At 31.8% G+C, this 13,584-nt stretch overlaps 1 protein-coding gene across 2 annotated transcripts in view; it reads right to left on the reverse strand.

Annotated features, from left to right (window-relative positions):
• Window positions 1-492: 492 nt before the first annotated feature.
• LOC123720858 overlaps window positions 493-13,584 on the reverse strand; it is a 28,449-nt gene continuing 15,357 nt past the window's right edge. The window contains exons 4-10 of one of the 2 annotated variants that reach the window (XM_045677672.1): window positions 12,175-12,380; window positions 9,671-9,811; window positions 8,004-8,206; window positions 7,521-7,705; window positions 3,511-3,634; window positions 3,094-3,159; window positions 493-1,575 (exon numbers count right to left, since the gene is read on the reverse strand). In XM_045677672.1, coding sequence (XP_045533628.1) covers window positions 1,468-1,575; window positions 3,094-3,159; window positions 3,511-3,634; window positions 7,521-7,705; window positions 8,004-8,206; window positions 9,671-9,811; window positions 12,175-12,380 — 1,033 coding nt within the window. In that variant the 3' untranslated portion in view covers window positions 493-1,467. The remainder of the gene's footprint in view (window positions 1,576-3,093; window positions 3,160-3,510; window positions 3,635-7,520; window positions 7,706-8,003; window positions 8,207-9,670; window positions 9,812-12,174; window positions 12,381-13,584) is intronic. The other variant, XM_045677673.1, reaches the window with a different exon arrangement.

The following is a 13,584-nucleotide window of genomic DNA, read 5'->3' on the forward strand; positions in this document are numbered from 1 at the left end:
TTAATAATTAATTTATATGCCTGACACATATGTGGTTTATTATGACAGGGAGTCTAAAGGTTGACTTTCTCTTGTCAAGGATCGACAACGTCGCAGACAAGCGATGCCACTGAGCACGTAACACATAATAACTTTACACATATTGGCTCTTTAAAAACAAAATTCAGTTCATTTATCAAGGATTGTTTTGGAATGAAGCATGTCAAGTTTGTGTTCTTGATTCACTTGTACGTACTAAATCACGCGGGCGCGTAGATTAGGAATAAGTGTAGGATTGAAAAGGCTATAATTGCAGTTTATTTCTTCAGTTCAGGTTGTCCCTTTTTTATAAAGGTCTTACCGAGAAGAGATAGCCTATAATAAGATCGGCGTCCCTCGGCGTATCCAAAGCGTCTTTTAAATATTAATGTTTGAAATCAAGTAAGTTGTGATAGTATGCGGTTATAACTGTAAAAAGCTGTATATTTTGACTCGTTTATTTGTTTACTCGAATAAAATATATACAATTCTTATAAATATAGATACAAAATACGGGTCCTTCTAACAATTATTATCTACACATACACAGCAGGAAATAATGTAACATATTACGATGTCAGCTTAATGAATTTGCTGTTAAGAAAATTATTAATTTGTTAAATATACTCATAGTCAATAAAACGAAATCAACGATATTTAGCTTCTGTCTCTTATCATTACAGCAATTAAACAGAATTTGACAGTAAGGGATGAACAACGTTAGATTTCTTAATATTATATTTATTATCGTTTAGTAGCTTGCACTTAGTAACAATTATTCCATATATCATTTTACCTTCTTAGGTGTGTTAGCCGTTATTTGATATATGTGTGGCCAATAATAATGTATTATGTATTATGAAATTCACACGCAAATGCTCAAGGCATCGTGTTCAATTCACAGCTTAAATTACAGAATCGCTCTATAGATTTCGTTTTATTAAAGGGGAACTTTTTCGGCTTGACATAAAATCTACACGTTTATGTATTAATTTTAGTTAACAATGATTGCAATATTTTATAAAACACTATGCACATTTAATAGCAACTAGGTCTTATTAGATAATTTTTTACAGTATTACATAAAAAAAACTAATTCAAAATGTCCACAAAAAACAATGTTTGTAATATTTTACATTCAAATAATGTTTAACGCATGTTGACACATTTTTTTCAATTCAAATCGAAATAAACAATCTAGAACCACCAAAAAGTATTTCTATGACTATTCGTTACCATATTAATAATAAAACAATCTGCATTCTTTTAACGTTCATTTTTTATTTGAATAATTATTAGTTAAACAACTATTAATAAAATAATATAATTTTTGAAATGCAAATTTATTATCAAATATTTCCTGTCTTATAATAACAAAGTGCATAAATGTAAATTTCGAACAAATATACGATATAATGAGACCAATGAAGTTTACTGATTCAGTCAGAGTTACGTATTTAGTGTGACATATGGGGTGATACTGCCGTTGGCTTGACTGGAACACTGCTTAAACGCCTGTCCAGCTCTTGGCACCAGCACTAATTGTTCTAGGTCACCCTGCATACAATAAACACAAGTTAATAGGAAAACATTACGTAGTTCATGTTTTATATATATGACAGTTATATTTTAAATATAAAGTACTAGATAGAGATGTTTAATATTTTATTTGATTATTTAGATATTATTCTTTGCAAAATAAATAAAAAATTGGTTTTGTTTTTTTGACAGTATTAAATACGAAATCTCTACAATCTGAACATGAAAGTCTATAAATAATAGAGGAATCGCATTGGTTAATAATAATCTAAATAATGTATAATGGTGAAGTAGCTTAGGCATAGAATAGGTCAAAGGCAGTAATTAACACGAATGTCATGAATATCGTGAGAAGGCAGAGACAAATACCAGTTATTGGCAAATCAGTAAACGATAACCTAAACAACGACTAAAAAGGTAACCCCGAATATAAAAACAAGACCAGCAGATAAATTATTAAAAATGGTGAATTTTATTAATAAATTCGCTTGTTAGCTACTTTATTTCAACTTTCGAGTATACTTTGTTTGGTCCTGCTTGATTCGGCCGGTCTATCGAATTGAAGACCGCACTAACCAGCGCATATATAGCAACCCAAATTTGTAAATGTCGCTAACAGCCATCAGAAAAGGTATCAAACGATTACTTTAATATAGAGTATCTTAAAGTTTTAAAGGCTTAAATTGCTATTATTACTTTTAATAACAATAATATATAGAAGTATTAGCAAATCTAATGAACCACTAGTATTAACGAATTTCAAGGTATATGTTGCATTAAGATCTGTGGCATCATTAATAATGGCGTACTACGATTTGTATTCAATTAAAATATATGTAGCAAATAAAGGCTACAAATAGGGCAGAATATTATTTTATTGGATTTGTACCGGTTTGATTCTTATTGAATCGAACATAACGAGTGTGATTCAAAAACAATTGAAAGCTAATTTTTTTATACACCTACAGTATTAAAAAACTTGTATTAGGTGTCCAAACTTATTTTATATATTATTTTATATATTATTTTATTATTTTGTGATAAGTAGAAAAAAATAAAAAAGGCTATATATGAATTATTAAATTACAACGTTAACCAAAAATTATTCCACTTAAAATGAGATTCTATTAAGTTGGCAAACTACCTCATCACGTATACAAGGAAAAACATTTTTATAAATGATTAATGGTTTCATTAAACAAAGTGTGGCGTTATGAAAAAAATGTCGACACATTATACTCATTCAGGAAAAATTATGTCATTCGCGGAAAATTAATTTTCCGCTTTTTATTTTCATCAAATCGCGTCGTAAATAAGATTTATCGCGCGTATTTCTTATATTTAGTTCACCGGAAGCTTTTAACGAATCATAGGATTAATAAAGCATAATTCCTTTTGAATCAAAGAAAACACTTCTTTCGCTTTTCCTCGCTTGTCCTTACATTTTAATATGCAGAAATAATTTGGTAAATATTGTGAAAATAAATCTATCTGGGGAAAGGTTATTTAGATATATGAATAAACAGAAATATATACCTTTAAAAGGAAAACAAACATTCTTCGGTAAAACACTAAGTGTCCTAGGTTGGTAGACAAAGATGCCTGAAAATATATTTTCGTATGATCCTTACCGCAAATGGTAAAAATAAAACCCGTTATTACTAAAAACTAAATCAGTATAATTGCATTTTTGTCGTCTCTTTCTATTAAATTATGTCAACATTGTGATAAAAAGAGAACGTTATGTTAGTGAAATAAAACCGTTTATTTTTTATGAATTGTGTTAGATTAAACAAAGTACTCAATTGCTTAAAGCGACATAAATATTTAAATATATACCTAATCTTGTTAAAATTCGTATGTCAACTGATTATAAAACATACGACCCGACGATACCCGACATTAAATAGCCGTATAAATATTTGGGTAGTCCCTATTTAATAAAGGTCTTACCGAGAAGAGATAGCCTATAATGAGATCGGCGTCCCTCGGCGTATCCAAAGCGTCTTTTTCAAGTACATCCGTCCTCAGCCAGCGACAGTCCACGTAAACTCGTACTGTGTTATCATCATGAACGCTAAAATAAATTAAAGTTTTATAAACTATATATAACAGCGAATATGCAGATTAAATAATTTGATATAAATAACATATAAACTCAGGGAAATGCAACTTTTAAAATCGGTTTAGTGCGTGTGATTCGTTACAAAAATACTTTTTTCTTCATTTTTATAATGTTAGTTTAGATTGAGTAAAAGTTATTGACATGAGTGTTATGACAGATTGTAGGCCTCTATGTGAGCAGGGTTTTGTATGTATTTAATACCTAGAGCTTTCACATATTATAGAGAATTGAGAGTGAAGGTTCTCAAACGATAAATGAAGACAAAGTAAGCGTTTTACATTTTGGCCGCATGTTGAACACTGAATATAAAATTGGCCTAGTGGCTTGAGCGTGCGTAGGATGAAATCCCTGAGCACTGAATCTCTATGTGAAAATTTGACATTCCCTCGTACGGTGAAGGCAAAACATCGCAAGGAAAATGGCATACCTACTAAGAAAAAAAATGATCGCAAATAAGATAATATAAGGGTTGTAGCGCTACTTTTTTAAGCCCGAGGCAATAAACGTAAAAGTATAGACATATATATATGTATAGACAGAAAACATAATACGAAATGCAATATATAGCAAATTCAGTGAGATACGTTCGACTTGTAAATAAAACATACAAGGTAGAATATACAAAAGCTCAAAGTTCAATTTACGTTCTTTGTCGTGAATTACATTTATTTCTTTTATCTCGTGAGTCATTATTCACTGGTAAATATTGTACTCTAGGGAGATTCCTTTCAGCATACAATTGGTTGAGGCATTACTTTTAATTTTAACAAACGTAAAAACTTAATTACAACGTAGTTTTGCAATTTGCTGAAACTCTTCGTGCGGCATGCGATGGTGGAATGATAGTTTTGTAATTTGTATTATTTTACATGATTTTTCTTTGTACTAGTTTTATGTTTTTCACATGGTACGGCTACTACCTGATACAATTTGTCAGACATCTTCATATTATTTATTTTTAACGCCATTGTGTGTAAAATATATATGTCTTATAATAATTTTAAAAGAAACAAACTCGCCCTGATGAAACTTATCCTGTCGCTAGTCTGTGTTTTAGTATTTAGGTTATTTACTTTTGTTTTGATTATTGTAACGAGAGGTTTAATTGGTATAAACGCTATTCTACGTATCTGCGTCACTACAACCTTCGAAAATTTGTTTATTCTACTTTGAATTTAAATTTATTTGTTATTTTATTTACGTTCTAATTATTAATGTTCAGCTGTGAGATTCATTTTATTTATGACACTAGAAAGTATGTTTAGAGCAACGAGAGATGTATTTTTTTAAACTAATAGAAGGCAAACGGGCAGGAGGCTAACATGATGTGTCAGGCTAACCTGGGGTGTAAGTGATACCGTCGCCCATGGACACCCACATTGCCAGAAGGCTCGCAAGTGCGTTGCCGGCCTTTCTAAAACGCTCTTTTCTTGAAAGATTATATTTTTTTTATTAGATTTATTTTATTACATTATATTACCTAATTTCCCTTGATTGTACGAAGTCGTACATCAAACGGTTACATAGTATACACTCATTTAACCTTAATTTAAAATATTGGCAGCCATTTTCTATCTAAAACATGTCGTCGTCATTTGGATTGTAGTTTTTAATTAATCCAAAACCAAGTGACCAAGTAGTATTCGAATTTCGATATACAGTTTTCCAACTAAGCCCTGTACAGAAAGAGCTTCAGTTGTTTATTTTTTATTATTTCACCTACTATATATACTATTTTATATAGAAAAAGTTACAAAGTCAGGCTCAGACCCACACCGCATCACGGCATGAATAAAATTTCCCGGGGGATTCGTATTTCATTTCAATGCAATATTTATCCGATTGCAAATACACACGATTCATTCGTTAATATTCTTTATAGATTTTTCTCATAATTTTAAACTACCACAGTGAGTTTTTGCTGTATGAATGAGTTTTAATTTGCACAACACGATGAGCAGTGTTGACCTAGTGTATTAAGCGTGCGAATTAAGACTTAAACATTAGAATCAAACCTATCCACCAAAGAAAGTAGATCTGCCTCAATATTGACGACGCGTGTCAAACACAGAAAGCTATATCAGAGAAAAGTGATCAAACAAAAAGAGATTTTATCAATCTTAAACGTCGTTTCCTTATAAGACCATATTGGGGTTATAAAGCCACTTGATTGGACTAATATAATAAAACCCAGTAGAGCATTTTGGTGTAGTAGTTTTCTTCTTTCTTATCCCAAGCACTGGTTCGGATTGATTTTATGTTTGTGTTGGATAGTCTATGTATAGGCTACGACCGAATTAAAAATAAAAATAAAAGGATGGCGCTACAACCTTTTTAGGTTCAGGCTCAGATTTTGTATCTGTTTCATGATGATTTGTTAAACGAATAGACAAGTAGGTGATCAGTCTTCTGTGCCTGACGCACGCCGTCGACTTTTTGGGTCTAAGACAAACCGGTTTCCTCACGATGTTTTCCTTCACTTGGTGCACAGCCGGGGATCGAACCTACGACCTCAGGGATGAGAGTCGCATGCTGAAGCCACTAGGCCAACACTGCTACGACCGAATTACCGGCTTAAATACACAACGCATCGCTAGTCTAATAATCTAGATATCATTTTATTATCGACGTCACAACATCTATATTTATTTAAAAGACCTTTTCGGCCTTTTTCTAAATCGTAGATGAAAGATAGTAGCGTGTCTGTTACCGAATTTATCATTTTTGAAAATCCTCGTTACTATGGTAACAAGATGTTATCTTTAGTTCACGTTTTATAATAAGGCCAAACAGTTTTGGTTGATTAACATTAAAAATGTAATTTTACCGTTAAATAATTTAATGTTCGTGTAAAAAAAACTATTCGGTAAATTTAAAAATAGGTGAGGTAAAATCCTACCAGACCGTAATTCATATTTAATTTCTCATTAAATATTTTACCTCGTCTTCCAACATCAAACGTTTGTTTAAGATATTTACTAAGCTTCTTCAAATTCCAACTCAACATTGTGGAAGTAAAAGACGGGCTGGTTTAATGAGAACAATTAAAAAATACAAAGCAAAACTGTGTTCTGAGAGTCCAAATTTAACTATATGTTAATATTATATTTCTCATTAAACTTAATGAAAAAGACAAGGTATTTGTAACCGTTTAAATACATTTCTAATATTTAAGTATATGCTGATATGTCGTTGATTTTAACTATTGCATCATACGTTGGTGCATAGTTGGGGTTCGAAGAGTCGACTCTAATGTTATAGACGCTTGCTTATTAAGCGCTAGGCTAAAACTATTCTAGCAAGAAGTTTTATTGATGAAAAATAATATCACATAACGGAGTAATCACTGTCATAAAACAAGTCTCTTTCATCACAACATAAAAACAATATGACTGAAAGAGACAAATGTACTTATAGTGCAGTGTTATCTTGTTGAATTTTAAAAGTAACACATTATACCCCACGAACTTCTTTTCGCCGGTTTTTTTGATTAGCATTTCCCATTTTATCTCTCCATAATAACCTTCCTCAGAATTCAAGCAACAAAGAAAATAAATACTCAAATTTGTCAAATCGTTATCGAATTTTGAGCTTAGTAAGTAATTTTTCGCGATACATTTTTATTTGTAAATACATATAAAATAGACATTTAGTTTTTATTCAATTAATAAATATAGCGAGTTTTATGCCTATAAAAATCTTATACATTGAATGAATACGTAAGTATCCAAATACGATCGCTTTTTTAAGATATAAATTTCTTTCTTTTGAAAGCAGATGTGTTTTTCTTTAGCGAAATCTCAAGAAAAATATTATTTTTATCCGAGATTTAACTCACCTGATAGCGATATGATGCCATCTAAAGTCGTATAGTGGTACAGCAAGGTAGATGGTCTTCTTGGATCCACCTCCCGCATGTACAAGTCTTGCAGCACCTCGTCCCGCCAGCTCCAGGGATAAAAAGGAACCAGAACGACGACGTGATCGCAGAGAAAAAAGTGTACCTTGCCCGTATCCGCCACTCTAGAACAAATTATAAAAGTATATAATTTTTGAGCATTAAAAAGACCATATGTTAACAGAAGAATTAATAAATTTAAATATAATAATAGTAACGAAATCGTTAAGTAAATAATTTATTATTAAGTTTTGGTAGCATAAAAAATCTTAATAGCGTAACTTCAACAGCTTATTGTAAATAAAGGAACAACTAGAATAACTATTTCATTTATCATATAAAAGCTTTCTCGTTGCATTTGCAGTATTCCAGAGTACTTGCGCGCGTAAAAGGTGGCGGTTTTTAAGTTCCATCGATACCTACCTCAGGTCGCAACCTCAACGAGAGGAATAAAGTGAACTCTCGTGGAAAAGCGTTCCCCGCTGCAAATAGTTCTGAAGAGGCAATCCATATGTAGGAGTTTGGCCGCAAACTGAAGGCATGCGGTCTGTCTGCTACTCTGCCCCACTTTGCTTGAGCGGGGTGGAAATTCCTTCTCGCGCCTGGTGCGAGTGGATTTATTGTGCCTGCAGGGAATGCAATGACGAATGTTTTATAATGAATATAACTAAGGATTTTAATGCCAGTTTCTCGTAATGCATAAATCTATGGTAGTCCTACAGCACTACAGATATTAAGAGAATTAATACAAATTTGGGTCTCGGATATGACATCAGAGATTATGCCAGCCAATTAACATAACAAGTTATGCATTGAAATCTCTACTGGTTTTAGAGATTTGTGAGGTAGATCTTAGTATCGTAGATATAGTTGTGAATTAAAAGTAGTGTTTTGTTTTTTAAGCGACTAATTCCTTTAACGTAGTGAGTAAAGTTATATTTAATTTTGAATGTTTGTATACTATATAAATAGGAATTAATTGTGAAATATGCTGCTCAGCGCGAAGACGCCTGGACGTTTTAAAGTATTATTTTTATTTATTCCTTGAACTCTAAGGAAGGTTTTTATGGAAAAAAAATAAAAATAAAATTAAAAATTTTAGTATTAATTAGGTTTTTATTTTTCGAAAACGAAATGTCTCTATGGACATAACAAAACGTTTCATATGTTGGTATATCGCTTAAATAAAGGTAGGCTAGTATTTAATATTTATTAAAAAATAAATACGTATACGTTATTGTTTATGGTTATACATTTTTTTATAACCATAAACAATTTATTAATATTATGTTCATGTAGGAAATACTCATGCCAAATAAGAATATCCTTAGGAAAGTTAAAAGTTATGGAAACAATTTTGCCACGGATCGAAGTCGACTTGGACCTAAAAGATCGTAAAACTGTCGAGGAAGCGTTGGGAACCTTATATATTTATAGACTAGATAACTTTTGGTGTAAGATCTACTCAATATTATAGAATGTAATAGTTTTTAAATATTCGAGGTTTTAGAGAGGCATATACGACCCAGGCATATTCACGGGAATGTAGATTATATTTTATAAATATTTGGAAATACGCTTTCGAATTTTATTCAAATACTTTTTTAACATTTATCTAACTAAAAACATTCAATGTTTGTTTTTCCGGGTTTTTAATTTAGTTACATATCGGGAAAATGAAGGCAGTATTTTTGCTTGTGAAAAAATGCTAACAAACTTTTTATATTTTTAGTTTAATACAATAAATTATTTAGCTATAAGTTTTAACATATATAAAAAATATAGTATAAAATGAATCCAATGGAATTTTGATTACAAAAATATTAGATTATCTCCGAACTGTAACCAGTACTGAACTTCTTAAGTATTCAAAAGATTGAGAATATCTTTTTAAACCCTTAATTATGGTTTTAGGATATACGCTGTTAAGCGCATAATCATTGTTGTATAATTATTTGTGCTATTGTACTGTGATCGTTTAATTCACATAATGCTTCATGCTTTATCATCCTAAATGTGGGAGCGTAATGATACAAGAAACATAGTACGTCTAAAAAGAAAATCCTTTATACAAGACACCCTAATCTCACCTTCACATTCAAAAGAGTTACAGGATCTCCACTGCTCTCCGAATCCTTCACAAAAGCCTTTAGAACAATAGCGTCTACGAGTTTGCCTCCCCCCACCGCATGTTTTGCTACACACCCCCCACTCGCCCCATCCTGCCCAACCTATAACAATAAAATAAAATTTGTATCCTATCCAATGTATTTGGAAGCATGGTACATTGCGTGCCCCTAATTCACCATGCTTACTACTGATAGAGGACAAATCTTGTTTTTTTATTATTATTAATTAACTATTAATTACTTAAAGATGTCATGTGGAACATGGTGTAATGGTTGTAGCTCCTTATAAACATTTTGTAAAACAAAAAACCTTGGCCAAAAAAAGTTCTTCTCTTCCGTTCCACGCCCTTGATTTGAAAACCGGCAGTAAATGTAAAATTACAAGCATTTAACATTTATCATGTAGTTCTTGACGTTCATAAGAATACAATTTGTTTACCTAAGTGAATAAATGATTTTGAATTGTGTATTGCTTACGCTATCATGTTTGCCATGCTTATATTCTTACTATTAACAGGTTCCCGAATTCGATTCGTTCAAACTCTTATATGGTAGCGTATGATTGTGTTTAAAATAAAAACGACAATAAATCAAAATACTATATCATATGAAACCCGCTGAATAAAATTCTTGTAGAGTTGAAGTAAATCAGACTGAGTTTATACTTCAAAATTACTGTAAGTTATCGCCTTAAATGTTACTTTGTAGTTCTTTACTTTGATCGTAAATGCTATTTATTATTCGAACTTGTACTCGCATTTATTGTTTGATGATGCGAAATAAAACCTTTTTATTGCTACGTATTCAATTTATATTATTTGCTTGATTGATTGCTTTTGATTATCAAAAGCAATTTCGCTATCAACAAGTCAATAATACTGTATTTTATTGACAAAAAGAAATCTTTATTCAAATGTGAAGAGCATTGTAATGTAGTTAATGCAAATCTTTAATTTCTGGGGTTGTGCGTTCAAACCCTGGTTATACACACTTGAACTTTCATTTGTATTCAACATAACACTTGCTTTGCCCTTTATAATTTTTTTTCTTTTACTTTTTTATCCCTACTTAATTGCTATTTATGAGTACATATACAATATACAAGGACCAATGTGATTTTATTGATACAAAAAGTCCCTACGGGCTTGATTGCGAGGAAGTTGCGTGAAACTGGTTAGCACTGCGCCTGAATCCTCAATTCTCAGGATCACAAGTGTATATGGTATTTCTTACATATTTTATGTATGTGTATGATTGTCCTCGTTTTATGTGATGTAAGAGAACATTTTTTATGTAATAGGAGGCATTCGGGCAAGAGGCTCACCTGATGTTAAGCGATACCGCCGCCCATGGAGACTCACATTGCTAGAAGGCTCGCAAGTGGGTTGCCGGCCTTTCAAGAATTGGTTCTTTTCTTGAAGGACCCTAAGTCGAATTGGTTTGGAAATACTTCAGTGGGTAGCTGGTTCCATATAGTGGTGGAGCGCGGAAAAACAGCCAACAGGCAAAAACGGCCTTAGAAAACGATCAGTTTTGGAACGAAATAAAATACAATATAATTATGCGTTAAAATTCTAGCAAGCCTTGCAAACATTAAGAAAACACTTTTTAAACGGATTGAAGCTATATATTATTATTATAAACGTATAATTATTTACATAATTTTAATTATTTTTCCGACGTTTCGCGTGCTTTACAGCGTGCGAAGTCACGGTGACTAATAATACATAGCTTCAATCCGTTTAAAAAGTGTTTTCTTAATGTGTAAAAGCCATGTTAACAAATGAAAATACTATTGCAAACATTGTTGATGACACACCTACCAGGCTATTATAGCATGATATCCGTCATTATTCAAATAGACTCTTACCGTTTTAACTATGCAATAAATGCTAAAGAAAATTATACTCACGACTTTAATTTCTCATTTATTTATTCATAATTCTTTATTTAATTATAAACATTTACTGTTTTACATGTGATGAAATGTGTAATACTTGACGGTGAGATTATTGCTAATTATTTTCGTCAGTTCGCTCCCTTGACTTGCTAACTGGTTGTAAATGTTAATTTAGTATCATTAATTACAAATGTTAGTTTTATTCTGACTTTCATTACTTAAAGTCAAACTCAAAATAAATTCATTCATATAGGTGTAAGTACACTTATGAACGTAAGAAAAGAAGATAAATTTACATTTACTACCAGTTTGCAAGTCAAGGCCGTAAAGCGGGCAAGAAGAGCTGGCAAGAAACTTTCCGCCACTCTGTTAATCGCTAAGTTTTGAATCATACAAAGTTATTATAATTCGTTTAAGATGCCTCAAAAATAATATGTATATGTATATATATATATATATATATATATATATAGGTGCTTTGAGGCGTATGAAATGTTTCAGTATCCATTCCAAAATTCAATTAACTTTAAGAGTCTAAAATGATACTACTTGTCCGTGTACATACCAACCGCATTCCAAATGGCGATATCTACACCTAAGCTCCATGGCACGGCCGCTGCTGTGGCCTCTAACCAAGATCCATCTGGTGGAGTAGTCTCGAGGTCTTCAATAGGGTCACTGACTCTTGAAAACACTACGAGCTCGCTTTGCGGAGCCATACTCCAGTTAAAGCAAGCTATCAGCTGTGTGCCGATTTTGAGGTTAATCTGCCTGAAATGTGGTTTATATACATACGATATACAAGTACAGATTGAAATTTGATAATAATAGAATTTTAGCACAAACTTCACGAGCAATTTTCCAATAAAATAAAATATGTTTATTTATGCTCCATATAAGATACATGTATTACTTATTCCACGTCATAAAATTTGTTTCGCAGGAATCCCTACTCACCGGCAAAGAAGACAGAGGGTGTAGGCCGAGAGAAAAAGGCGGCGTAAAAAACTCTCGGTACTCTTGTAAAAATAATTCATCATACAAAATGGCAAACAATACTTATTCTAAAACAAATATCGCAAATTCATTAGAATTAGCCTGTCTAGCACTAGTCCCAGGCCCTTTTATCAACTAAATAATAGTCAACTTTATAGTAAGCCTTTTTACACAGCTCTTCTTTAATACATTTCTTAAATTTATTAAAAGAGCCAAAAAATAATTACTAACTTTAGTTAACGTTTATTCCGAGTATTAACATTATGCGTATGTTCTATTGTAGTAAACTTATCACTATTTTTGTATACCTATATAATATTTCAATAAATATATTGCGAAAGTATATTAATTTGTTTGAATTTATCTCTCAGAGATTCCCTATATTTTAAATTATAGATTTTACGAATAGCTCTCCACTACAGCACCTGTGGTACCCCCATATTAACTGCAATATTCCAAAATGGTATAATAACTTGCTGGTTGCAAAATTATATAAAAAATCAATAGTGGTTATTAAAAATATATGATAAAATACGACTTACGAGTTTATAATATAATTGGAAAATCACTTTAAATTTGTAATTAAAACTTAATTATTATATTAAATCTTTGCGTCAAATAATATTATTGTATGAATCTCAATACTTTTTATATGAAATATCTTCGGTATCACTTAAAAAAACTATAAACACCGTATCGTATTCACAATTTTCTTAGAAGTTGTGTTCGATTCATAAACTGAATATTATTAAGCAATGTACTAAAATGACTTTTAGAGCATTGTTGGCCTAGTGGCTTCAGCGTGCAACTCTCCCCATCCCTGAGGTCGTAGGTTCGATCCCTGGCTGTACACCAACTTTCTTTCTATGTGCGCATTTAAAACACCAAGGAAACCGGCTTGCCCTAGAACCAAAAAGTCGACGGCGTGTGTCAGGCACACGGCGGATCACCTATTTGCCTATTAGGCCCTAACAACCTT

This window comes from Pieris brassicae, chromosome 2, assembly GCF_905147105.1.
Source record: "Pieris brassicae chromosome 2, ilPieBrab1.1, whole genome shotgun sequence".
NCBI classification, from domain to species: Eukaryota; Metazoa; Arthropoda; class Insecta; order Lepidoptera; family Pieridae; genus Pieris; species Pieris brassicae.